Source organism: Eulemur rufifrons, chromosome 6, assembly GCF_041146395.1.
Source record: "Eulemur rufifrons isolate Redbay chromosome 6, OSU_ERuf_1, whole genome shotgun sequence".
In the NCBI taxonomy this organism is placed as follows: domain Eukaryota; kingdom Metazoa; phylum Chordata; class Mammalia; order Primates; family Lemuridae; genus Eulemur; species Eulemur rufifrons.
Genome location: NC_090988.1, coordinates 67,888,466 through 67,914,808, shown reverse-complemented (window position 1 = coordinate 67,914,808; position 26,343 = coordinate 67,888,466). Strand labels below are relative to the sequence as shown.

General features: G+C 37.2%; 1 protein-coding gene across 1 annotated transcript in view; it reads left to right on the top strand.

The window, feature by feature from the left end:
* The window catches only part of TSG101 (tumor susceptibility 101), a 35,797-nt gene extending 10,712 nt beyond the window's left edge, over positions 1–25,085 (top strand). The window contains exons 4-10 of the mRNA XM_069469677.1: positions 1,861–2,024; positions 4,235–4,361; positions 8,378–8,444; positions 12,308–12,399; positions 21,540–21,742; positions 23,289–23,528; positions 24,749–25,085. Coding sequence (XP_069325778.1) covers positions 1,861–2,024; positions 4,235–4,361; positions 8,378–8,444; positions 12,308–12,399; positions 21,540–21,742; positions 23,289–23,528; positions 24,749–24,838 — 983 coding nt within the window. The 3' untranslated portion in view covers positions 24,839–25,085. The remainder of the gene's footprint in view (positions 1–1,860; positions 2,025–4,234; positions 4,362–8,377; positions 8,445–12,307; positions 12,400–21,539; positions 21,743–23,288; positions 23,529–24,748) is intronic.
* Positions 25,086–26,343: the final 1,258 nt, after the last annotated feature.

Here is a 26,343-nt window from a genome sequence, read left to right as displayed (position 1 = left end):
CCACACCATTCAGACTTTTCTAACAATGGGAACCTAAGATAGAAGCTTTAAAGTCAGGACAGAGCTAGGTTTGAGTTCTTATACTGTAATCTTACCAGTTTGGTAACATGTTAAAGATAAGCATCTGTAACATTTGGATAAGATTACCTAACTCAGGGGAGATGAGAATTCATGGAGATAATGTATGTAAAGGACTTGGCACAGAGCCTAATATATAATAATGAGACAATTAAGTGTCGCTATTATTTATGGTTATGATGTTGGTGATAATGCTGATGATAGATAATTACATCTCTTTCAGCCAGTCATCCACCCCCTGCTGAAATACTTACAGTGATAAGGATTCAGTTTCATAAGAGACCATTTTGTTTTTGTACAGCTCTGTTTGTTAATTATTCCTTGTGACTAAGACCTATGTCCCTGTAACTTACCCACTGATTTCACACAGTTCCTGCTATGCATGAGGCAATAGGGATAGGGGTTATAGATACAAAGATTAATAAAGGATGTGTCTTTTCTGGAGGAACTCCCAGTAATAGGGGAAGCAGAAGGATTAAACAGATGTTTACACTATTCTACAGCTGCTATAGAATGATAAAATGAACAGGTGCTATGAGATTGCAAAGGAGAACAAGGTCACATGGGACTATCACAGAGGAAGTGACATTTGAGCTTGCTATTAAAGGATGAGTCAACCATTCATGATAGGATGCATGTTCCAGGCAGAGGGAAAAACACTTAATTGAGCATCAGCATTGTATAAAGCAAGTATGATAAATTTTGGGACAACTGAGTGAAATTCAAGATTATTGACTTTGCCTTTGCCCCCAGGAAATAAATTCTGGTAAGGGAAACAGATATGGGGAGCTGTGTGTGTATAAACCTTCTCTGTTCCCTCAACCATTGTTCACAGGGTAGAGTCCATAAGCCTAAGTTATTCTGGGAAGTTCTTCATTTTCATAAATCAGAGAATCCTGGCTGGTGGAAATATGTTTTATGTATTGGCATATATTCTATTGGTGCTTTTCTTATTGTTCATTGTAGAAGTAATTTGTGTTTAAAAACAATCCAAAGTCCCACAGATATCTAATGTCTTTAAGTGAGATTTATGTATACATACTTATATGTAGTGAAACTGTTTCTAAGGGGAAAAAATGTATCTGAATTATGTTAGGTGATTGAAATAGTTATTTGGGACTTTGGTCTTTGAGCATAGTAAGAAATGGCTATGATTTATGTTTAATACATTAAATGTATTGGATCCTTTGAAACACTGTTTAATTTGACTATGTATAGTCAGATTTCTCAACTGAGACAGATGCTATTACATAAAGCAAAGAGAAGGGGATGACAACATTGATTTTGAATAACTACCACTGAAAACGCCATATGCATTGATTACAATGTGGACACCAATCAACATATGTTTGACAGTTGGATTGGGTTTTATAGTCTGGCTTTTGGCAAGGGAATTTCAAGTCTAGCTTACTGTACCATTTTTCTGATACGGCACCTTAATCCATGTTCTTCCTTCCCGTTTCCCTTGCCAGCAAGCCTTATTAACTGAAATGACGAGTCAAGTAGCAAATAATAGATTGAGTCAAAAGATAATTCATAAAGAATGTTTTATAGCAGCAACCAGGTACTGGCAAAGTACTGATCAGTTAGCTTCTTTGTACTGCTGATATATTTTACAAACTAAAAATTTAAGAAACTGATCTTAAATAGAACCTTGAAACATGCAATATTTGTTTTGGTTTTTTTACGTGTTGCTTAGTTGCAGCTCTCTCTTCCTTACCTATTAAGCTATTAATTGAAAAATAATAAAAATAGAGTAACAAGTTTCTCTTTCTTTCTCAGGTAATACATATAATATTCCAATATGCCTATGGCTGCTGGACACATACCCATATAATCCCCCTATCTGTTTTGTTAAGCCTACTAGTTCAATGACTATTAAAACAGGAAAGCATGTTGACGCAAATGGGAAGATATATCTTCCTTACCTACATGAATGGAAACATGTAAGTATCAATAGTGTTTTGTGAATTAGGTGTATTTTATATATTTCACTCCATAGCCCCTGCTTTTTGTTAACACTCAAGGAAGATTCTAAGGAAAGATAAGTTCAGATAATGGACTGATCACTGAGTTGAGGGTAATTAGAAAAGGCTCTCTAAAAGAAATATATCTTAGATTTGCATCGAGCTTTATAATTTACAGCATACTCATATTCACTTTTATTTGCTTGAGTTGAACCTTTAAAAGTAGACAGGATTCACGCAGTGGGAAATGCATTTAAAAAATACTATCCCAGTGGTGGAAGATACATTTGTAGAACTCAAATCTCATTACTTTAAGCATTCCTGTCAAGAATAATAGTAGGGAACTTCTTTTCCTGCCTTTGATGATGTAACTGTGGCAGACTAGTGTTCCTACTAAAATAACTAGAAAAGGCAGAGAAAATGCAAACAATACCTGTTGGTAGGCTTTGGAAAGCTCTTGAGACAGTCAAGACTTAAAGGGCCAAGATTCTATAGAGAAGGGAATAGCAAAGAGATGAGCCAACATTCTGCCAAAAACTTTTCCTCAGGGGTACTGACTGATTCTTGATGCAGGGTGAGAGACTGGGAATCTGGGCTGAGGGCCTTAGCTAACAGGCAGGGAAGCCTGCAGATTTCTAGTAATCTCACAGCGCTGAAAAGACAAAAGTGTCAGTTCTATCTACCAACGTAGCCGGGACTTTAAGATCTGAGATTTGGGAGAAAAGGAAGCCACACAGAAATACGTCAGATACTCTGAGTTTCCCTACCTTAAGAGATATGCTGAATTCTTAAGCTTCAAAGACAAGATGCTAAAATGCTAAACAGAAAGCTGCTGAAAAACACAACCAAATTTTCAGCAGTCTCAGGTTGAAGAGGAAATTGGTCAGAACGTTACCAAGGAACAGGGGTAAAAGTAAACATCCTAAGATCTTAGTTGGCACCAATGGAGGAATACTCTCAGGAGGGAGAATACAGAGAGATAATGAGCCTTGCAAAAACCCAGCCTTGGCCGGGCGCAGTGGCTCACGCCTGTAATCCTAGCACTCTGGGAGGCCGAGGCAGGTGGATCGTTTGAGCTCAGGAGTTTGAGACCAGCCTGAGCAAGAGCAAGACCCCATCTCTACTAAAAAAAAAAAAAAAAATAGAAAGAAATTAGCTGGACGACTAAAAATATAAATAGAAAAAATTAGCCGGGCATGGTGGCGCATACCTGTAGTCCCAGCTACTCGGGAGGCTGAGGCAGAAGGATTGCTTGAGCCCAGGATTTGAGGTTGCTGTGAGCTAGGCTGATGCCATGGCACTCTAGCCCGGGCAACAGAGTGAGACTCTGTCTCAAAACAAAACAAAACAAAAACCTAGCCTTGAGTTAGCTCAGTCCCTAATTTTACTGAGCTGATTCTCAGTGTATCTGTCTGCCACAGGATAGGATGAACCCTTGCTGGAGGGAGATAATGTATAGATGCTCTATAATTTTTCATGAACAATGTCCAGCATACAGTTTAAAATTATTGAGCCGGGCGTGGTGTCTCATGCCTATGATCCCTGCACTTTGGAAAGCTAAGGTGGAAGATTGCTTGAGGCCAGAAGTTTGGGACCAGCCTGAGCAATGTAGGGGAGACCCTGTCTCTACAAAAAATTGGCTGAACATGGTGGCACATGCCTGTAGTCCCAGCTGTTGGGAAGGCTGAGGCAAGAAGATGGCTTGAGCCCAGGAGTTGGAAGTTGCAGTGAGCTTTGATGATGCTACTGCACTCTAACCTGGATAACAGAGTGGGGCCCTGTCTCAGAAAAATAAAAATAAAGGCCTTAAATAATAGTGTGACTGCTGCTTCTGTCCATCCTTAAATTTGTACCAGTATATTTAAATTGTCCATTGGCAATAAAATAGGTTGGTTAACTCTGTAGAATCAAAAGAAGGTCAGTACTATCTGAATTTTGCAATATGCTGCTTTGACTAGTGCTGTTTTTATATCCATGAAGCAAGAGCCTTGTTGCAAAAAAGACTCAACTTTAAAACTACTCAACTTTATCAAAATAAGTTTTATTAAATGGAATTTTTATGATGAGGTCCTACAAAGAATATTGTCAAGCTGAGTTGAAAACTAATGAGAAATGGCCAAACTTTTCCTTTTTGCTGAAAAATGATTCTGTAGCTGACTTGAATTTGTTTTCATTTTTTTTTTTTTTAGCCACAGTCAGACTTATTGGGGCTTATTCAGGTCATGATTGTGGTATTTGGAGATGAACCTCCAGTCTTCTCTCGTCCTACTACTTCAGCATCCTATCCACCATACCAGGCAACAGGGCCACCAAATAGTAAGTAGAATCAAGATGTGATTTTAAAACTCATGTAAACAAAGTCTTACAAAAATTATTTTTAATGAGTTCACTTTGCTTTTTAGCTTATCAAGTTAGTGAATTTTTTGGAGGTATTCTGAGGCCCCTCATCTGCATGTACAGATTCCCACCAAAGACTGGCATTTGGGCTTCCATTTGTGGGTAGAAATCTACGTATGGGTGTGCTGGATTTCAAAACGGGGAAGAAAGAATGCTGGAATAGAGCTAGAATTTTTAAAATTATGCATGCTTCAGAATAGCGTCATTTGATCAGCTTGTGAGCAGATATGACTTGAAAGGTAGTCTGACCTTTCCTTTCCCTTTGCAGCTCCAGGATCAATGTTGTAGATAAGGTTAATTATAAGATCAACTAAATCATTCACATGCCAGCTATTCTGGGTATACACAATTGGACATCTAGCTCCCAGCTTTCTTCTCTTTAGTACAGCCAATTCCTGATTTTACCTTGTGTGGAGTGGTGGGGGCATGGAGACAATATCAGTTCTCCCCTAATTAATATACATTATCTCTATATTTTTGAGTAATTCTTACTGATACTTTAAAATCACCCTGAATAATTCAGAGTTGGTTGTACTTACTTATTTTGACTTGACTAAATCTGTATTGATTTGATTGTGTTTTGAGCAGTGATTTTTTTTGTAAATTTTATTCAAGATTATAATTAACCAAAGTTACTTATAAGACAGATTACGTGAGCTTTCATTTTTTCTTCTGCTGAAAATTGTATTGTTCCTTTTTAACCATTCTTTCTTGAGGAACATCTTAACTTACAAGCTGAATGGGAATCTAGCAGAAGGAACTTTTTGAACGCATTTCTCTTTCCTTCCCTACCTTCCCAGAGTAAGTTTGGTTTTAGGGTTAGCATCTCTTTTAATAAAAACACTGGTGATTCTTTTGAAACAGAAATTTGTCTTCATCTTAATAAATTCTGTTGACTCTAGTGCCTAAGAGTGGAGAATCTTGCTTAAGTTTGAAATACCAGATCTTTCCTAGTCTCATTACTTTTGTTTATTTACTCAGAAAATACAGTCAGCGACCACTTAGGACCAAGGTAACCCTTTTCAGAAATTTAGGTATTCTCCTAAACATTTTTTTCCTAAATTTCTTCCCGTTTTACATTGACATTGGAAGTACAGTATTTTGAAAAGAGAGCACACTATTGTCACTATTGCTGTTCAATTTTGTACTCACTGTAAGTCACCTTAAACACTATAGAACAAATTTAAGTAAATTACTGAAAGAGACCAATTTATTGCCCAGCCATTCCCGTTTTAATACATTTCATACATTTAGCCAATATACTACATTCTTAAATATAACTAAAGAAATGGAGGCTTGAATTCCATCCTCCCCATACACCAAGAAATAATCCAAAAATTTGGATATGTACTTAAATAAATATTATCTTACAGTTGAAAAATTATACACTTTGGCCAGGTATGGTGGCTCATGCCTGTAATCCTAGCACTTTCGGAGGCCAAGGCAGGAGGATCGCTAGAGGCCAGGAGTTCAAGACCAGCCTGAGCAACAGCAAGACCCTGTCTCTACAACAAATAAAAAATAGAAAAATTATCCAGGCGTAGTGGTGTGTACCTGTAGTACCAACTAATTGAGAGGCTGAGGTAGAAGAATCGCTTGAGCCCAGGAGTTAGAGGTTGCAGTGAGCTATGATGACACCACTCTACTCTAGCTGGGGTGGCAGAGCATGACTCTGTCCCCTCCCCCAAGAAAAAGAAAAAATATATCTGTATACACTTCTATTATTATTATCATGACTCAAAACATTTTGACCTCCTAGGATGGCTTCTGAGCTAGCTGAGTCACATAAAAAACAGTTATAGGCCAGGTGTGGTGGCTCACACCTATAATCCTAGCACTCTGGGAGGCCGAGGCAGAAGAATTGCTTGAGGTCAGGAGTTCAAGACCAGCCTCAGCAAGGGCAAGACCCCATCTCCACTAAAAATAGAAAGAAATTAGCCGGGCAACTAAATAGGAAAAACAAAAAATTAGCCGGTGTGGTGGCGTATACCTGTAGTCCCAGCTACTCAGGAGGCTGAGGCTGGAGCACTGCTTGAGCCCAGGAGTTTGAGGTTGCTGTGAGCTAGGCTGACGCCACGGCACTCTAGCCCAGGCAACGGAGTGAGACTCTGTCTGAAAACAAAACAAAAAACAGTTACACCTCATTTTTTGACAACTAAAAGTAATAATCAACATTTATTGAGTGGTAATTATGAGTCAAAGCTAAGTATTTCGTATAACATTCTCATTTAATCCTCACAGTAACCCATGTATTAGGAGTATATATTGTATCCCATTTTATTCTAACTCTAAAATTACTTCACCATATTATCTGCTTCCTTGACAATCTTGTCAAAAGACTTGCCAAAAGAATTTGTTGTTTCCCAAAATTAAAACTTGGAGGCTTTAGTGGAATTATTAGCTTTTCAGAATCTTAGAAATAAAAAATCACTTATAATTATGAGGAAATTGCTTATAAATATGAGGTGGTGGTTTGTATGTATGAGAGAGAAACTAGCATGGGAGGGTGGTAATTAACTGTGTATGTTGCTGACACTTAATAGTGACCTCATCTTTTCATAAGGATGTTCAACTGTGCTTTGTGCCTGGGAAGAAACAATGTTTTATGGAATCTAGCAGTTGTGATATTTTGAGAGTGTTTTTCCTTTTTGAGTTATTATTGTTAAACATCATCCAAACTTCATTATACTTAAGAAATTTACTTATGACATCTATAGATTCATCCTAACAAGAAGATTGTGAACACTGGGGCTTGGAGATATATGCTCAACAATGCTGGTAAAGGCTTCTAAGGCCCTTTTTGATCTGAGCCCAGCATACTTCTCCCACCCACTTGCATTCTGTGCTCTAGAAGGCACCACCTCTCTTGTCTTCAAACCTTCATGTATCCATCCTCTACTAGATCATGTTTGTTTACCCCCACCTGCTAGATTTAGATGAGCTTCCTTTCCTGGATGATCTCATATAAAGCACTTAACTTACCCTTACCCTGTACTTACCCTGTCACAGCACTTATCACTCTGCATTATTCCTTGTTTGTTTATCTCCCCAGCTAAACTCTAAGCAACTTGAGGCCAAGGATTCTTTTTCTTTTTTTCTCTTTTCTTTTTTTTTTTTGGTCAGCAAATCCCCCTGTCACATAGAAGGCACTGAAATATTTATTGATTGGATTAAGGGCTAATTCATCATTGTATTCAGTGAAAAAAGTTTCGCTGAGGAAAAACTGATTCTGAGAACAAGTCCAGTTAGGCCAAAATTAACTTCTTTTCATTTTCTTCCTCTATGTTGATTAGCCTCTTGGCACCACTGATCTTAGTTCTATGTCATTCGTGTTCTCTTTGAAGAATATATAAAGCATTCTTTAAGCTTACTGCATTGTAATCTTTTTTCTCCCTAGTATTTCCAGGCTTTTGTTTTGTATTTTTAACCTGTCTAGATGAACATAAGCTTTGTATAGGACTTCTCATAGTAATTTAAAGTCTTTTAAAGTCTTCAAACAAGCCAACAAAACCAGCTGTGCTAATTGGTCAACATATAGTCCTAAAAGAAATATTAAAAGACTTCTTAGGTATAATAAAGAGGTCACTTTCTAAGAAACTGACCTTGCACCAGACAAGGTCAGAATTACCTTCTCTAAATTCCAAGTTAAACCAGCTCTTGTCTCAGGTTATTGACTCCTTGAGAACTTTTACCCCTGACCAGGTTGACCAGTTTGCCAGTTATTCCTTGTTGGGATTGTCATGAGTGTTGTTGTGACTCATGTTTAATGATTTGAGAATATGTGAAGGTGGGGTGTTTTGTTTTGGTGCTGAGCTTTGGATTCTTTAACTGTATAAAATTTTGCTGTGGTTTGACAGTGTGGTATATCTTATTCAATAGCCAGCTTACTCAGGACTATGCATGTTATTCTTAAAATGTAAAAAAATTGTTTTTAGCTTCCTACATGCCAGGCATGCCAAGTGGAATCTCTGCATACCCATCTGGATACCCTCCCAATCCCAGGTAATGAAAACCTATCTTTTGAATAATTTTATTAGAAATTCTACTATTAGATCTAGAATCAAAATAATTTACTAACTAGGGCATTAAAATAAATTTAGTTGTAATTTAACGAAAGGTAAAACTTGGTTTATTAGTAGAATTTTATGGTATGCGTATATAGTTTGAAAGGAGTTTTTTCCAATCTAGAGAAATGCAGCTCCATTTTCTTGACAGAGAGGAAAGGGATGGGGGGTTGGTAATGACAGTGACCTTTATTGGTTTTGGACCTTAAAATCCTTGCTGCTTCCCTTTTAAGAACTTTATATATCCAGTGCAGATAGCTGAAAAGTTAATGGAATACTACTTATAATGAATTCAGCCAAGGAGAAAATTATTTTTATACTCTTAAAAAAAAACCCCACCTTATCTTTTCTTTAAATTACAGGGAACCATTTAATGGTTCATATCATGTGGTCAGACTTGTCCCATATTTATTCAGTTCATAGACCACATGTACTATCAACCTTTATTATCCATTTAGTAATAACACAGGTAAATTAATATTGAAATCAGTCTATAGATAACACATACTAAAAAGTCAATGAGAAATAATTATTTAACCTATGTTTGAAATATGTACTTGTGTCAGTGGTAATCCAGACGTACTTTTTAAAGGTGGTCATTGGGCCAATTTAAAATGCAAAATTGGCATATACTGATGCCAAGATGAGACTTGTAGCTGCTCTAACAATTAACAAGAAAATTTTAACTCTGCTAACTCTTCTTAGCTTCATATAACCCAGTCATAATCCTCACAGATAAATGCTGCCAGATTTCCTGAATACCTGTCATAGATAAATATGTGTATGTACATATATAATATCCAGGATCTTGAATGTTAATTTAGCAAACTTATTTCTTTTCTGGGCCTTTCTTAATTTGAGGGACCAGCTTTAAAAGGTGGTAAGCATTCTGTTACTTTAGATAGGTAAGCAGAGACTAGAAGAACATCTGTAAGGGACAATAGGGAACGATTTCTATGATAGTAATATATAAGCAGGTTATAAGTTTTGGTTTTCTTGAGGCCGTAAATTTTCTGATTAAATTCTAGAAATGGAATCCTGTCTGAAGCCTTAAAATTACAAGCCTTTATAAACAATAAAGCCATTTAAGAGAGACTTGTAGGTAAAAATGAAGGCTGAAAATACTGACAGAAATGTAAATCTTACTTACTTGTCTTAGATAACCATAAAAGTGTCCCAGAGATATAATGCTTTTTTCTTTTAAAATCTTTACTCTCAAAACATAACATGCTGATAAGTTGTTAAAAGGTAACTATTTAAATTGCCATCTGTATCTTTCTGTATATAAAAGGTCTTGGCAGAAGAGCCTCGGAACCTTTCTCCTCTTCTTTCATCCCAAAGTAGAATGAATTAATCAGTAGAATTAATAAATAAGAGAAGATTCTTTATCTTAAAACTTTTATGATGATAGTCTCTTGTTGCTATAGAAAGTTGGACTAGATGACTTTTAAGTTCACTTCCAAATGTTAAGATCTTTCAAAAGTTTTCTGTGGCACCTGCAGCATGTACACAAGGAAACTAAAAGGTATATCAGAGTGATTGTTCCGGTTTTGGTATATGTACTACCAAGCATGTATTAAGGTTATTAGGAAACAGTTGCTGATACCAGAAAAGACAGAAAATGTAAGTGCTGTAATGAATAAACAGAGCTCTAAAGGAGAGGTCACATCTGGTTTGGAGGTGAGAGCTTAGAGATAACTTCTTAGTTGAAAGAGCTGGTTTATGAAGATGACCTTAAAAAAAAAATTAGACATTAAGGGAGCAGCAAAGAGTCATGACAGTTTATAACTGAGAGGAAACTTGCCAGTTGCCAAGCCCAGCTCAGTCATTTTATGTGAGCAAAGTTGCGAAAGCCAGAAAAATTCCAGGAGAGAATAAGGAACATTCTAGTGTGGCTGGAAAAAATAGGGTTATGGGTAGGAGAATTGAAGAGAATGAAGGTACAACTTTCATAGGTAGTCCAGATCTCCCAAAACCTTCCCTGATCTCTAACCGATATTTTCTACTGTGTATCTCCTGAACTTTTATTTAGCATTTGTTATTTCCTTCTATCAGGATCGTTTACAGGGATCTTGCCCTGTTTTAATTAATAGCTTTCATGGGAGAGAGATGGATTCATATCTTAGTTCTTACCTCAAGCATGTAGAAACAGTACCTTGAATACAATAAATAGTAAATTTTGAAGGGGTACATAAAGAAACAGGAAAATAAGAGTATAGGAAAATTCTTTTCAAAAACACTTAGGTCAAAAAGCTCCTTGACTCCCACTGCTTCACTTGACCAGTGTAAAAAAAAATCTCTTTGAAAAAGATTTGCTATGTAGCACAAATTGATTAATAATCTGCAAGAATCAGAAATTGTACCACCCAATTATTTGTTTACTTAAGAAAAATTATTAACCCTCAACATGGAAAATAACCATGAAGGGGAAATTGAACAAATTAAATAAACAGAGAGTTCTCTGAAGTTAGTATCTGTAGGCCTAGAAGAGTTTTATACCAAGTTACTGAAAAATTCAGCAATATGATCAGATTGTCTTTGAAAAGGTATGCAAAATGGGATAAACTCCAGAAAAGAGCAGTTATCCCAGTTTTCAAAAAGGTAGATTCAGAAATTTCAGTAAGATTGATGGTATTTCCTTACAACATTATAGCATGGATTACTAAAGAGACTAGAAATAATAGTACTGTTCAGTAGCCTCCAGCATGTGTCCACTATGAACAGAAATGCTTAACATTTTTCCTTTTGGATTTTGCTTTTAAACTGATAGATAAGAGAGTGCCATGATTACATTGACTAGTCAGCAAGTCACATGTAAAATTTTTTTATTGGGGACAAGTTATAAAGTGTGAGCTGGTAGTACAAATAGGGCAGTCTTCGAACCACTGCACTGAAAAAAGGGTTACTGACCATGAACTTGGAAAGAGCTTTTGCTCCAGGGCTGTGGGCTAGCACTTTTTAATCAGTAATTTTAATGGACTTATAGAAGGCATGTTGATCAGAATTGCAGATATCATAAACCTGACAATTGTAGCTAAAGTAGAATTAATCAAGATTTATTGTCCAACTAACAGGAAGCTAGTAATCATCCTTTTTTACTTTTCTGTATTATAAGGGAAACACTGATAAACTAGTGAGCATTCAGAGGAAAATGGTTAGATAATGAAGCTCATGTCCTGTGAAGGATGGCTGAAGGAATTAAGAACATTTAACCTAAAGAAGAGACTAAGGAAAAATGTTAGAAGTTTTCAAATATTTGAGTGTTTGGAGTCTTCAGATACTCAAGTAGTCTTCCTAAATGCAAATTTAGACTATTATTTAGAAGTTATATTAAAATGATGTTTAGTGTTCAATAGAGAAAGATGACCATTTGTCAGGTATGTTGTCAATGATATTTGTAGATAAGAGGTTTTGGATAGGAGATTAGAGGAGAATACCTCTAAGGAAAGTTCCTTCTGGCATTGATATAAATGTAAGAATAACACAAATTATCCATAGAGTGAGAAGAAAAAATTTTTAAAACTACTTAAGGAGGAGTATTTTCAGATGAGATATTTGCAAAGGTTACCAACGAGCCACAGGTGAAAATTAAATAGTATTTCCCTATAGACTAGTAAATTCAGTGTCATTAATGGAATTTCCATAGAACTTTACTTGAATAAATACCTGTAACTCTAAAACTATAAATTCAATAACTGGTAAAACAAGCATATATCAAGCTTAAATTCCTGAATGGGGTCCTTAAAAATACTATAGTGTTGGGTAATCTTAAGGTTTAATATTTTTTGTTCTTTTCTTTAGTGGTTACCCAGGTTGTCCTTACCCACCTGGTGGTCCATATCCTGCCACAACAAGTTCCCAGTACCCTTCCCAGCCTCCTGTGACCACTGTTGGTAAGTGCCCTTGAAAAATTTGTGTTTCTCCACACAAACTCAAAGTCTCCTCTTGTGAAAGGTGCATTTCACTTTTACTTGTGAAATTTTAGCATTCTCCTTTTTCTTAGAGGGAAAACTGATGGTCATTATTCTATAATCTGAAACTTGAAGTAAGTGATTTATCATCATATAAATGAGCCTTCTACCAGGGCATAAAAGTAAATCTGATTAACTGTTGTCAGTTTTTCCCGTGTATTATATATGTTCGTTGGTGAACCTTGTATGTGTTGAGCAGATACTTAGATTTTCCTCACCTGGCTATTTGTAAAAACAGATGATCATCTTTAGGAGAAGATGATTTAATATGAATGGGTCAAGTACGACAAATTATTGTAGACCAGTAGTTTCTACTTTTTTGTGTTATTTATTAGAGTTGCCTGAAATATAATTTTCAACTAAGAAAATCAAAGCAATAAGAGAACTTTTATAGACTCCCACCCCCATTTATACCTACCTCCCAACCTGTACCACCGTATCTGCCTTCTCCCTATTACCATAGCTCAGCTATCTTTGCTTCTATCTAAAACTGGTTTCTCCGCTAGATCTTATCCTCTCTAACTTACTATTCAGAGGCATCATTTCAACAGTTTCTCCTCTCTTCATTATCAAGTTTTGTTCTCTACTGGATTGCTCTCATCAGCACACAAAAACATGCCCTAAAGTAAGTGTAAAGACTCCACCTCTTAACCCAAACTAATGGAAAGAAATCCCATGGTCATGGATTGGAAGAATTAATATTGTTAAATGACCATACTACCCAAAGAAATCTACAGATTAGGTGCAATCCCTATCAAAATACCAATAGCATTTTTTACATAAATAGAAAAAAACAGTCTTAAAATTCATATGGAACCAAAAAAGATGCCAAATAGCCAAAGCACTCCTGAGCAAAAAGAATAAAACTAGAGGCATCGCACTACCTGGCTTCAAAATATATTACAAGGCTACAGTTATATTATTAGAAAAAAAAAACCACATAAACCAATAAAACAGAATAGAGAACCCAGAAATACATCTACATATTTACAGCCAGCTGATTTTTAACAAAGGCACCAAGAACATACACTGAGGAGAAGACACTCTCTTCAATAAATGGTGCTGGGAAAATCGGATTTCCATATTCAGAAGAATGAAACTGAACCCTTATTTTACACCATATACAAAAATCAACTCAAGATGGATTAGGGACCTAAATGTAAAGCCTGGAACTATAAAACTACTGCAAGAAAACATAGGGGAAACACTTCAGGATACTGACCTAGGCAGAGATTTTATGGCTAAGACCTTAAAAGCACAGGCAACAAAAATAACAGAGGGGTGGACGGGAGTCAGAAAAAATTAGATAAGTGAAAAAACAAAAATTGGCAGGGCACAATGGCTCACACCTATAGTCCTAGCACTCTGGGAGGCCGAGGCGGGAGGATTGCTGGAGGTCAGGAGCTTGAGGTTGCTGTGAGCTAGGCTGACACCAGGGCACTCTAGCCGGGGCAACACAGCGAGAGTCTGTCTCAAAAAATAAAATAAAATATAAATGAAGTAATAGAGATTGCATTCATTACAGCAGCCTGTTCTGAAAAAGTGGTAACGAAGGCCCTTGGGACCTTAAATATCTCTTTCTGACTCCTGTCAGTGTAGGTTTTGCAAAGCATTTAAAAGAAAATCAGATAATTTATTTTATCATCTCATTTTATAGCTTTTTTGTTACCTAGGTCTGCAGTCCCCAACCCCCAGGCTGCAGCCTGGTACCGGTCCATGGCTTGTTAGGAAATAGTGCATGCATCATCACCTGAGCTCCATGCCACCCCGACACACACCCAGCCCACCTCACCCTGGTCTGTGGAAAAATTCTTCCATGAAACTGGTCCCTGGAGCCAAAAAGGTTGGGGACCATTGACCTAGATTAACAGCCTGCAGCCTAACCTGACTTAAAACCAGCCCTTCGTGAGATTGGAGCTCACCGAGGGCGTTGAGTAAGCTAGTAAACGTAGTTGTTGAATAATGAAAAACCAGTAGGTGGTCTGCTGCTTCTCAGTCAGGTCTGAGTAATTATAGTGATATTTTAATGAACTTAACTATCATATAAGGGAGGGAAAAGTTGTATTCCATAACTTAAATTCTTCCCAGAAAGTCATCGTAAGTACAGGGGTGTTTTTTGGATATCATCTTTGCAAATGATGATCAAACATTTTCTACTGAAAGACCAGTGGCAAAAGATAGGGAACTTGGACAACTTTCCTTAAATTTTTCTGTCCATTGCCAGCATTATTTACCAATAAGAGCATTAGAAAGAAGGTAAACTTTCTTTTCTTGATACCTGAGGATAAAGCTTAAATTTTAAAAAACTTAAAATTGAAATTTCTGTTTTCTCCAAGTTAAAGCATATGTTTCTTAAGAGCAAAACATTTTTGTTAGAACTAGGCATATAACTTTCACCAAGTTTGCATTGCCAAAACTATAAGAAAACTTGAATTCTGACTTTAAAACTATTAGACCACCACCAATTATAAAGAATAAGTTTAGGAGACAACATTAATACTTGTTTGTGTTCTCTTAATAGCAGATTCCAGAAGAAAGCAGAAGCAGGTTTGGATATGTGGTCATTTGAGCATCTTCTGGGCTGACACACATGCTGTGTACTTTTAATAGTTTTTTGGGGTTTTTTGTGTTTTTGTTTTTGACACTAGAAAAGGTTTATCTTGTCATTTGTCCCATACCCACTTGGATTTTTATATATTTTTTGGATTTTTATTTTTATTTTTTTTTTGGCAGCATCTCACTCTTTTGGCCAGGCTAGTGTGCAGTGGCATCATGATAGCTCACTGCAACCTCAAACTCCTGATCTAAAGTGATCCTTCTGCCTTGGCCTTCCAAAGTGCTGTGATTACAGGTATGAGCCATTGCACCTGGCCTGGAGTATATTTTTAAAGCAAAACACAAAAACACTATCATTCTGTTTTAGCTACAGCCATTCAGCATATGCAAACCAAAATCATGCTTTTAAAATGGATTTTACACATACAAAACTAATTTCTACAAAACCTCAAAACCAGAGCTCTTGAAGACTTTTTCCATAGTCTAGCTTCTGTTGAAAAATTACTTACCTGTGATCTTGAATTTGTTAATTCATCCCTACTTTGGTAATAAGTGAGTAATGAAGGAACAAACCTATTCACACAGCAAAAAAAGAAAAAATAATAATAATCTAACTGGTAACAGGCATTGAAACTTAACACAAAATCCTCTTTCCTGTTACTGTAGGAGCAAAAGAAAACCTGTTTTGTCCATGAATATGTATCTTCTTAAACAGTTTCATGTATTTAATCCCCAAAAAAGAATGAGTATGAGCACCAGGTGAAAACACTATGAAGTTTCTTAACCACCATTACCACCCCCACCTCTGTCAAAAAAAGAAGAGGTTTAAAAGAATTTAGTGATTTCTTAATCCTGGTGCCAGCTGAGTATAAAACTTCTCTTTTGAAGGTTGACTTACTTCAGGAGGCTATGTAGATAATTATAGTTGATTTATAACTCTGAATCCTAGACTTTAGGTCTTTAACATACATACAGTGTGAATTTTGATTAGTTGCAGTTTAATAGCAGCAGCATTGAAGAATGGGTGCTTATCCCTAATTAAAGCCAATCCCTACCACAGAATTTTTCTTGGTAAAACTTCCTAAGTACTATATATTTCAACCTCCGAGTTTAATAATGTAATTTTAAGATTTTGTTTATAAAAATCATATATCTCACACAGGTCTGAGATTTGCTAAAAAAAAAAAAAAAAAAAAATCATAAGCCAGGATCAGAAACAGTTAAGTTTGGAAGGGTTCTATTAACAGATACTTGAGAAACCAGTTTTGCCATTGTAAAAGTCTTGTTTAAAATGTGGAAGGTGGAAAACCATGTAAATGCTGCAACTGAATGGTTTTGTTTCTGTATTTTTCATTCTTTGGTCCATATTTAATATTTAGATAAAGAGAAAGGAAAAACTGAAGAAAAATAAGAAAGCTTGCCTGTTAACATTCCTTTGAGGCTAGAAGCTAGTACACATGACAGGGTTTCTTGTCTACTGCTGTTCTTCCTTCTCTGCCCATGCTGGACTGATGAGTCTCGCTTACAGAAATGTCATTTCAGGATGTGGCACCCAGGCACCCCGCTCACATGGGTGCACTAGTGCATACTTGCTTGTGTGTGGGTGTGGGTGCCTCTTCTCCACAATCTTTCACAGACTGCCTTATCTTCAGTGCCATTATCTTCTAAGTGGCATTTTCCCCCAATCTTGGGCAGTGAGTCATGAATGAAATTTAAATGCTGAGAGTTTGTTCTGCTAAACATTAAAGGCTTTTTTAGCCATGGAAATCTGAAAGATTTGAAAGCTTAAAAGAAGCCATTAATGTAATTTAACAATGGATTTTTAAATTTTAATAAATGAAAGGTGGGAGAAGCTGATTCATTTGACTTCATGTGGTTATTCCTATAGATTACCTCTAACGTGATAGAGGCTTAAATTATTCTCTTTCACAAAATAATTTTAAGGAATGACTTTGATTCTGATCCATTTTTTTAAGGATGGAATTTTAACTCTTGCAGATTTTTTGGCCTTTTTGCTTATGCCTGCCAGATAGCATCTTGTATCTATTATGACTTATTCTGATAGTTGAATGATTTTGTCACACCATTTCTTTTTTGAAGTAGTTATTTGTTGGTGTCTTATTTCAATGAGGCCCATACCTACCTACTTACCTCCACTCTTGAAAACTTGAATCTTTATGTAAACTAATTTAAACCTTTTTTTGTAGTATGTGTTTATTTTCAAGAAATGTAAACCTGCTGCTGTATATCTTTAAACTTTTTCTTATTGATTGTTGTTATAGAAATTTTCTATAGCTTAAGTAAAGAGTGTTGCTTTGTTTTTTTTCTTTCTTTTGACAGAGACAGAATCTCATCACTCTGTTGCGCAGGCTGAAGTGAAATGGCATGATTAGAGCTCACTGCAGCCTTGAACTCCTGGGCTCAAGTGATCCTCTCACCTCAGCCTACCAAGTAGCTAGGACTACAGGCAAATGCCACCATGCCTGGCTATTTTTTTTTGTTTGTTTTAAAGAAATGGGGTCTTGCTGTGTTGCCCAGTCTGATCTCAAACTCCTGGCCTCAAATGATCCTCCCACCTCTACCTCCCAAAATGCTGTGACTACAGGCATGAGCCACCATGCCTGGCCGAGCATCACAATTTAAAAGATAAATTGAGGCTCTCTGATTTGTTTGAAAGAAAAGTTCCATAGTCTGCACATGACCTGGCAGTAGTATTAGAAGCTTACATATTTGTAGACTATAAAGGCCTTTTGTAAACGTATGATGAATTTGCAGAGTTTGCACTTAATAGCGCAAATCAAAATTCCTCTGCTCATATAGTTGTTTGAAATGTTACTCCAACTTCAGAGATTGATCTATTTTTGTTTTTATTATGAAAGAAAATAGCCCTCATATGAGCTTGATCCATTTTTTGAGCAGATGGTCAGTAAACTGGGATTGCTTAGGCTCCATAGTTTGCTGTGTAGCACAAATGCCAGACCAAGGACCATTATGTGGGCCTGAGTAACTCACGTCCAAAAGTAAAAATGCTGGCAAGTGATTCACTTTTGCTAGTTAGGGGTGAGAATTACTGTTCAGTCATCATATATTTTCCTTTGGGGTTATCATGGATTCTCTCTCTAATATAAAGTAGCTCTTTTGAGTTCTACAAAGTAGTGATCATCAGTAAGTACTGTTAGGATATAAATAAAACTGATTGTCTTAGGTGTTTAGATATGGCTTTAAATCAGGTACTGTATACTAGTGCACTTTGAAGATACTGGCCTAATTTTATTCAGTGAATTTTCAGATCCATTGGGTAGAGTATTGATTTCCTAATACTAGAAAATTGTGTCTTATTTCCTAAAGATTAAATTGGAGATCAGATCCTACCTGACATTTAAATGAGGTTTTGCTTAGGATTGTTTCTCAAAGTCTGTTTTACTTTGTCAGTTGCTGATCTGGAATTGTAGAAGGGCACTTCTGAAATCTGACTCTGCCTGGGTAAAGGTCAGTGGGTGGGGACTTGAGGTATGGCAGTTCGCCACAAACTCTTCTTAATCTAAGACTTGTTATAGCAGGTATAGAGAATATTCCAATTTCTAAGACATTTGAGAAAAAAAATTGTTTGCAAAGTGATAACTAGATGAGAATCTTCTACCAAATATTTTTTTCTTATTTGTTTACCTAAAGTCTCCTAAAATGGCAAGGTTCACTGAATTTTGAACTTTTAATGGGTTTTATTTTTTGACTTTTAAAAAATCTGTTTTTTTTTTTTGACTTTCATACTTCAGATCTTAATTACAACAACTCTCTTCTTTTTAGAAAGTAGTTAGAATAAAATAAGTTTAGATATACTTTATAATAAGGTCTGTGTGTGATAGAGGTAAAACTAGGTCTAATCTTGGCATTTCTAGCCCCTCAGGTGAACTGCGACCTTTACAGGCCAGGCGACTGCTACCTGGGCTTGGTTACGAATTTGAGTGTTAATGGCTTTGGATGGAGAGTCTTGGGAAGAACTTATTTGGTGCTGTTAACTCCTGAAGGGGCTCAGCACTGAATTATGGTGGCTGCTGCAGCAGAACTATTGGAATAAATCGAAGCAGTAGATAGTATTGAAACCACAACGTTAAATGTTTCACTCTATTATTCACTTTTCAACACCCTTTCCAACCACAAAGTAAAAGAAATTTAGAAGTTTGGTTTTCTGATTTTCAGATAGATATTTTTTAGTTCTTTCACTTTATTTAATTATCACCTTACCATTTATTTTGGAGCTCTTATATATTTATAAACAATTTCAATAATTACCTTCTTCTACATTCCAGCAGAAGGTGTAAGAGAAAAGAAGTTTCCAAAAAACCACTTCCTAAGGATGTAAAACCATCTGGGCCCCTGGGATTACTCTTCTCTAGGACTCCTCCTAGAAGTCAACTAATTCTGTTGGTTTCAGGAAATATTCCCCAAAAGTTTGCCACTTGTATGTTTAGTATTTAGTATTTTAGCTGCATAATAAGGATTGTACAGTACTTTTCTTCATAAAATGTTTTTAAATTGATACAGTAAGAACTGTTAAGAAGAGATTCTAGGCCGGGCGCGGTGGCTCACGCCTGTAATCCTAACATTCTGGGAGGCCGAGGTGGGTGGATTGCTCGAGGTCAGGAGTTGGAGACCAGCCTGAGTAAGAGCGAGACCCCGTCTCTACTAAAAATAGAAAGAAATGAGCTGGACAGCTAAAAATATATATAGAAAAAATTAGCCAGGCATGGTGGTACATGCCTGTAGTCCCAGCTACTCGGGAGGCTGAGGCAGTAGGATCGCTTAAGCCCATGAGTTTGAGGTTGCTGTGAGCTAGGCTGACGCCACGGCACTCATTCTAGCCCAGACAACAAGCGAGACTCTGTCTCAAAAAAAAAAAAAGAAGAAGAAGAAGAGATTCTAGTTGTCCTGGTGTTTGGAGAATTAATTATTTTTAATGGAGAAAAAATCATTGGCAGAGATGAATTTTAACCATAATTTAATAGTAGAGATAATTTAATAGTAGAGAGAAGATAGGATCTGATACTCAAGAGCATTAAACTCTTTTTATTAGTTTAGAATGGCTTAAAGAGTTTGTTGATGGGAGAGGTACAGCTGGTTACGGAAAAAAGCAGGATCATTTAGCACCGTGGTCCCCAACCCCCAGGTCATGGACTGGTACTGGTCCATCTGGCCACCCAGCAGGAGGAGGGGACTGGTGGGCGGGCGAGTGAAGCTTCATCTGTATTTACAGTGCTCCCCCTCACTTGCATCACTGCCTGAGCTCTGCCTTTCCTCCCATCCCCATCTGTGGAAAAATTGTCTTCCATGAAACCAGTCCCTAGTGCCAAAAAGGTTGGGGACTGCTGATCTAGCAGGTAGAGCATCTGAGTAATTTGCCAGGCTTTCAGAAGTTTGCTTTTCATAGATTGCAATTAGCATAATTTAAATGTAGCAAATGTAGACCATAAATTTAAGAATGAGATGGGGACAGAATAGAAATAATAGCAAATAGAAGTTTATAGTAGCATCTGGCTGGAAAACAAAATCACAGATGGATTTCAGCAGTGTTTCCTACCCTTTTTTCATTATTACCCCCCTAATCATCCCCCCCCAGAGTGTAAATACCACAGATTATACAATACACTATATTAATTAAGAATAAAGGCAATTAAGATTAAATATACTTATGTCCCCACGTGGTATTCTATAATCAATTGTACGTCAAAATGTCATTTATACTTTTGCTTATTTAGGACCACAACTGAAGAACATTCATAGTCATAAAGAATATCTATACTTATGTTAAAGGGAGATCTTTTTGAAGAAAATATCTGAGGGATAAGTTTATTTGATCTGAAATGCGCAAGGAAATTATATAAGATGCTGATTAGGAAGGGACATTTGAAAAAGAATAGTAAAGAATCTGAGAATAAACAGAAATTTATCAGCTGTTGAATTTTTTGGATGTCATTCTCTTGTGCTCATTTGTTCTATCCTGTTCTTTTGGTAAGGAGTATAGGAGTAAAAGTCTTGTGGAGGAGGAGGCGTGTTAACCCGGGAGACTGCCCATTCCCAGTTCTCTCACTGCCTCTACAGTGGGCTGCTGTTCCTGTGACTAAGCACAAGTCCTGCGGATGGACTTGACCTGAGTCAAATGTTTTTCCTTGGTATAAATGTATTGGCTCATTTGCTGGAGATTTAGGAATAACTGTAATCTGTAGGGACACAGCCTCTGCCTCATTCAGAAAATAGCGAGTTGTTTGGGCAGTAAATAGGGAAAGTGGGTAAACATGGATTAATAGTAATCTCTTACAGAGAAAGTATTTCTGAATCAACTCAGATGTTTATGTTGTTTCTGATGAAATAACATTTAACACATAACCCTTTTTCTTGTCTCCTGTTTTGAAAGTGTGGGCTCACTTTTTCCTGTTTTCTGAAGGTTCCTGTGAGAGGAATAGAAAGAATTTGGGAAATAAGCAGGTGTTTTTTGCCTTTGTCTCCTGCAGGTCCCAGTAGAGATGGCACAATCAGCGAGGACACCATCCGAGCTTCTCTCATCTCAGCGGTCAGTGACAAACTGAGATGGCGGATGAAGGAGGAAATGGATCGTGCTCAGGCAGAGCTTAATGCCTTGAAACGAACAGAGGAAGACCTGAAGAAAGGTCACCAGAAACTGGAAGAGATGGTTACTCGTTTAGACCAAGAAGTAGTAAGTAACTCATTGAAGACATGCAATTTTGGGACTGAATTATAGCCATGGGAGGAAAGTGTTCTAGGTGTTCTCTGGATGTTGTGGGTATAGTAAGAGTTCAGAAAATTGAAGGTGTCTTTAGCCGTTTGAATACAGATCTCCATAGCTTTATTAAAAATGGAATCCCTGTTTGGCATTTGGTCTTTGATTGGGAGGTGAATAATACTGAAAGCATTTTGCTTGCACCATCACCCTAGGAAATGATGTTTCCTCCCAAAGGAGGATTGTTTGACTTCTTGATGTTGCCAGACACTTACCAGGATTAAGAATTTTAGAGAGTTCTAAGCCGTGATAAAGATCTGCGATCAGCTGGGCTTAGTGGCTGATGCTTGTAATCCCAGAACTTTGGGAGGCCAAGGTTGGAGGATCACTTGAGGCCAGGAGTTCAAGACCACCCTGGTCAACATAGCAAGACCCCACCTCTCCCAAAAAAATTTAAAAATAGCTGGGTGTGGTGGCACAAACATGTAATCCCAGTTACTCAGAAGGCTGAGGCAGGAGGATCGCTTGAGCCAGGCTTTCAAAGTTGCTGCCATGAGCTTTGATCATGCCACTATACTCTAGCTTGGGCAACAGGATGAAACCTGGTCTCTTTCAAAAAAAAAAAAAAAAAAATCTAGACCCTTGGTGCAGACTTAAGAGATAGTTCTATTTTATTGTTTCCAAATGTTGTGTGAGTCATTTTTAAAAGTATCTTCAGCAAACCTTCTAACTTAATACTCCAGAGATAATTTGATTGACTTGTGAGCTGTGTATAAACATATGCAAATTTAGCTCTTAAGCTTTCTTATGGTCATAGCAGACTGCTGTGTTTTGGTGGTACTGGCATAACTGCAGCGCCAGCTTCACTCTCCACTTTTCATCCCCATGAGGGAGAATTTATTCCGATAAATGTTCATTTTAGTTCTTGGAAGTTTGAGGTCTTTGTGAGAAGTGATTTATATGTAGACAGCCTTATAAAATTGTTCTAGTGTGTAAAGTGAGGTTCAGAGTTCCAGGAAAGTGACACTAGTATGTTTCAGAGCCTACAGCCACTACCCGCAGTATCTTGTAAGGAGAATACAAGTGTTTGGGGCTCGCTCTGTGCGTCGAATCCTCTGCATAGACTGGGGAAAGTTATTCCTTTGTAGCAGATGCCCACTTGTTAGGAAGAAAAACCTCTTTTATGATTTTCTGTGTAAGGAAACCTGTTGCAAAGTATTTTATCTGATGGCTTAGTTTGTAATCATTTGCCACTGTGCTAAGTGACAAGTTTGTCACTGTCACTGAAAGCACTTAGCCCAGGGTATTTCCACCATTATCCTATTTTCACTCAGCATATTAGAGCACACCTTTTCTTCTGTTTTTGACCAATGTGTTACTTGAAACATTCTCATCCATGACTTGTTTAAACATTGCTTTATTAGCCAGTCTTTTTCTGTGAAATTGAGTTGTAGCTATCTGACAAGTAGGTAATTATGTACATTTGTATAAAGCCATCATGCTTGGACTGTTCTGTTTTCAGGCTGAGGTTGATAAAAACATAGAACTTTTAAAAAAGAAGGACGAAGAACTCAGTTCTGCTCTGGAGAAAATGGAAAATCAATCTGAAAACAATGATATTGATGAAGTTATCATTCCTACAGCCCCACTATACAAACAGATTTTAAATCTGTATGCAGAGGAAAATGCTATTGAAGACACTATCTTTTACCTAGGAGAAGCCTTGAGGCGAGGAGTAATAGACCTGGATGTCTTCTTGAAGGTATGTCTTCCTCATTCTGCTTTCCAGTATTTTTAAACTTGTGTTGTAGAGGCACTGACCTTGTAAACCACAAACCAAGGTTTCTCTGTCGTGTGGGTTAAGAGTATCATCCCAAAGAGAGGAAGTGAGATGTATGTTGAAGCAGTGTCGTCCCACCTTTAGAGTGCTGAGGATTGGTCTGAGTAGCAGAAGAAAAGTGGGCTGCTGGCTGCAGTTCCCCACCTACCATCAAGATGAATGTGATTCTTCTCTTACAGCACTAGGCCTGGGTGAATTAGGAGGCACAATCAGATTCCCATTGGTTCTTTCAGGTCATATCACCTAAACTGAGATCACCGATTGTCCCACCATTTTTTATCTGTTAATTTTCTTAGAGTTGTATAATTTTAGACCAGTTTTCCCAGATCAAACAGCCCTTCAAGGTACTGGGCTGCCCTTTAGATCCCTCTTGAATGAAGGTTGCCTCCAGCTTAATGCTACCGTACAAACATTAAGATCTAGTAAGCCCAGTTTGACTACTGCTGTCTGTTGGGTCATGGAGAACACGGCTTTAGGAATAATAGCAGCTACCCTTTCAGTATATGATCCAGCTGCTGCTGGACCCTCAGGATACATGCAGGGCTGGTCAGGTCAGGTCACTTGCTGATCTTGCCTATCTCACTATGTGTGAATGTGGCCAAACCATGTGCCTCAGAACTGGTGCAAGCACATGAATGGCTGGATATAAACGAGAGACCCCAGAGAGGACTCCTTTTCTGTACACTTTCCTGCATGGGTGGCACGGTTTAGGAAAAAATGCACATGGAGATGCAGGAGCAGTATGCTATTTGCCAGGCACTGGACTAGGGACAAAAGCTGGCTCTGTGCTGTTCATCCTTGCCCTTCTTTTTAGCCAAGTGGGGAACTTCATAGTTATAGCAACTATTTTTGGTAACTTTTGTTAGCATCATAGGACAAGTTTCTCTAATATACTGGTTAACTCAAGATATAGCTCAAACTCCTGAGCCAGATCCTGCAATGTGGTGCTTCCTTGTTGAGTAAGCCTTCATGGTGTGGTGGAGTTTTAAAAAACCACATGTACCCTGAGGTATTAGTTCTAAAGTAAGGTTTCATGAGGTTAGAGTTCTTAGATCCCACTTGGTTACAAACTGTCTTGATACTTCATGCCTAGGTCTGGAACGAAGCCATTCTAAACTATTGAAACTTTTCCCCCCTCCCAGCATGTACGTCTTCTGTCCCGTAAACAGTTCCAGCTGAGGGCACTAATGCAAAAAGCAAGAAAGACTGCCGGTCTCAGTGACCTCTACTGACTTCTGATAATCAGCTGGAGATTGAGCTCGTCTTAAAATTCTTTTCTTCTCTTTCTTTCTCTTATCAGTAGGTGCCCAGAATAAGTTATTGCGGTTTATCATTCAAGTGTAAAATATTTTGAATCAATAATATATTTTCTGTTTTCTTTTGGTAAAGACTGGCTTTTATTAATGCACTTTCTATCTTCTGTAACCTTTTTGTGCTGAATGTTGGGACTGACTATGCTAAATAAAATTTGTTGCATAATTTTTCTTTTCTTTATTGGTCTTCTTTAGGAAAGATCCATGAAACCTTAATAAGCCCAGCTTTTCATTTAGCAAACAACACATACCTATCTTAAGTTGAAGTTTAGTATTATTTATTCTATAGCATATAAAGTCATTTCATTTACTACGGGCTATGACTAATGGAAATCTAAATTTTGAAATATTTGAAATTGAGGGATTTGAGTGACTTCTTTCTGTGAACGGTCCAGGGTGGTACCCTCCCAATAGCCCCTGCTAGATTTGTTTCCTTTCTAGGCCTCACTGAACCATAACTGTTGTGATCAAGAAGTAGCACAAAGGCGGCAAGTACCAAGCTACTTACATTGACTAGGCAAGATGGTCTGGCCTCAATTAAAGGGCAGGTACAGTATATGTTGCCTCCCTGCTTTTATTGTCATTTAAAGTTTGCTCTTCATGTCCAGTGATTCTCTAGCCAAGTATGTCACCACCCAATGAGCTACATAGCTTCTGTATGTTCTGCAGAATTCATACAGAAAATGAGAGTGCTAGAAAGTTAATGAAGTTACAAAGAAAACATTTTGATTTCAGATGTTTTTCGCTTTTAAGATATTTAGGGAATTAAATTATCTAAATAAAAGAAAATCCAAAATTAAGAAGCAACAGCAGCCTACAGATGGGAAGGAATCAGCTAAAGAACTCCAGAAGTATGAAGAAACAAAGCGAAAGCTCACCCCCAAAACCGAGCACCAGCTCTCTAGCAATGGATACCAACCAAAATCAGAATATTAAAACAGATGAAGACTTTCAAACATGCGTTGTGAGGAAGCTCAATGAAATGCAAAATAAAATGGAAACCCAACACAAAGAAATCACAAAAACAATATGAATGAAAAATTCACTAAAGAAGTTGAAATATTAAAGAAAATCAAACAGAACTTCTGGAAATAAAAAAATGCATTCAAGGAATTACAAAACACAGCGGAAGGCTTTAAGAATAGGCTAGATCAGGCAGAAAAAAGAATCTGAGAGCTTGAAGACAACACCTTTCAATTAAGTCAGTTACAGAGATAGAGCAGAGAAATGAGAGGAACAAGCAAAGCCTACAAGAAATATGGGATTATGTAAAGAAGCCTAACAAGAATCATAGGCATCCCTGAGGATGAAGAAGAAAATACACAAGGGTTGAATAATTTATTTGAGGGAATAATTGAGGAAAATTTCCCTGGCCTTGTTAGAAATCTAGATAATCCAGGTACAAGAATCTCAAAGGTCTCCTG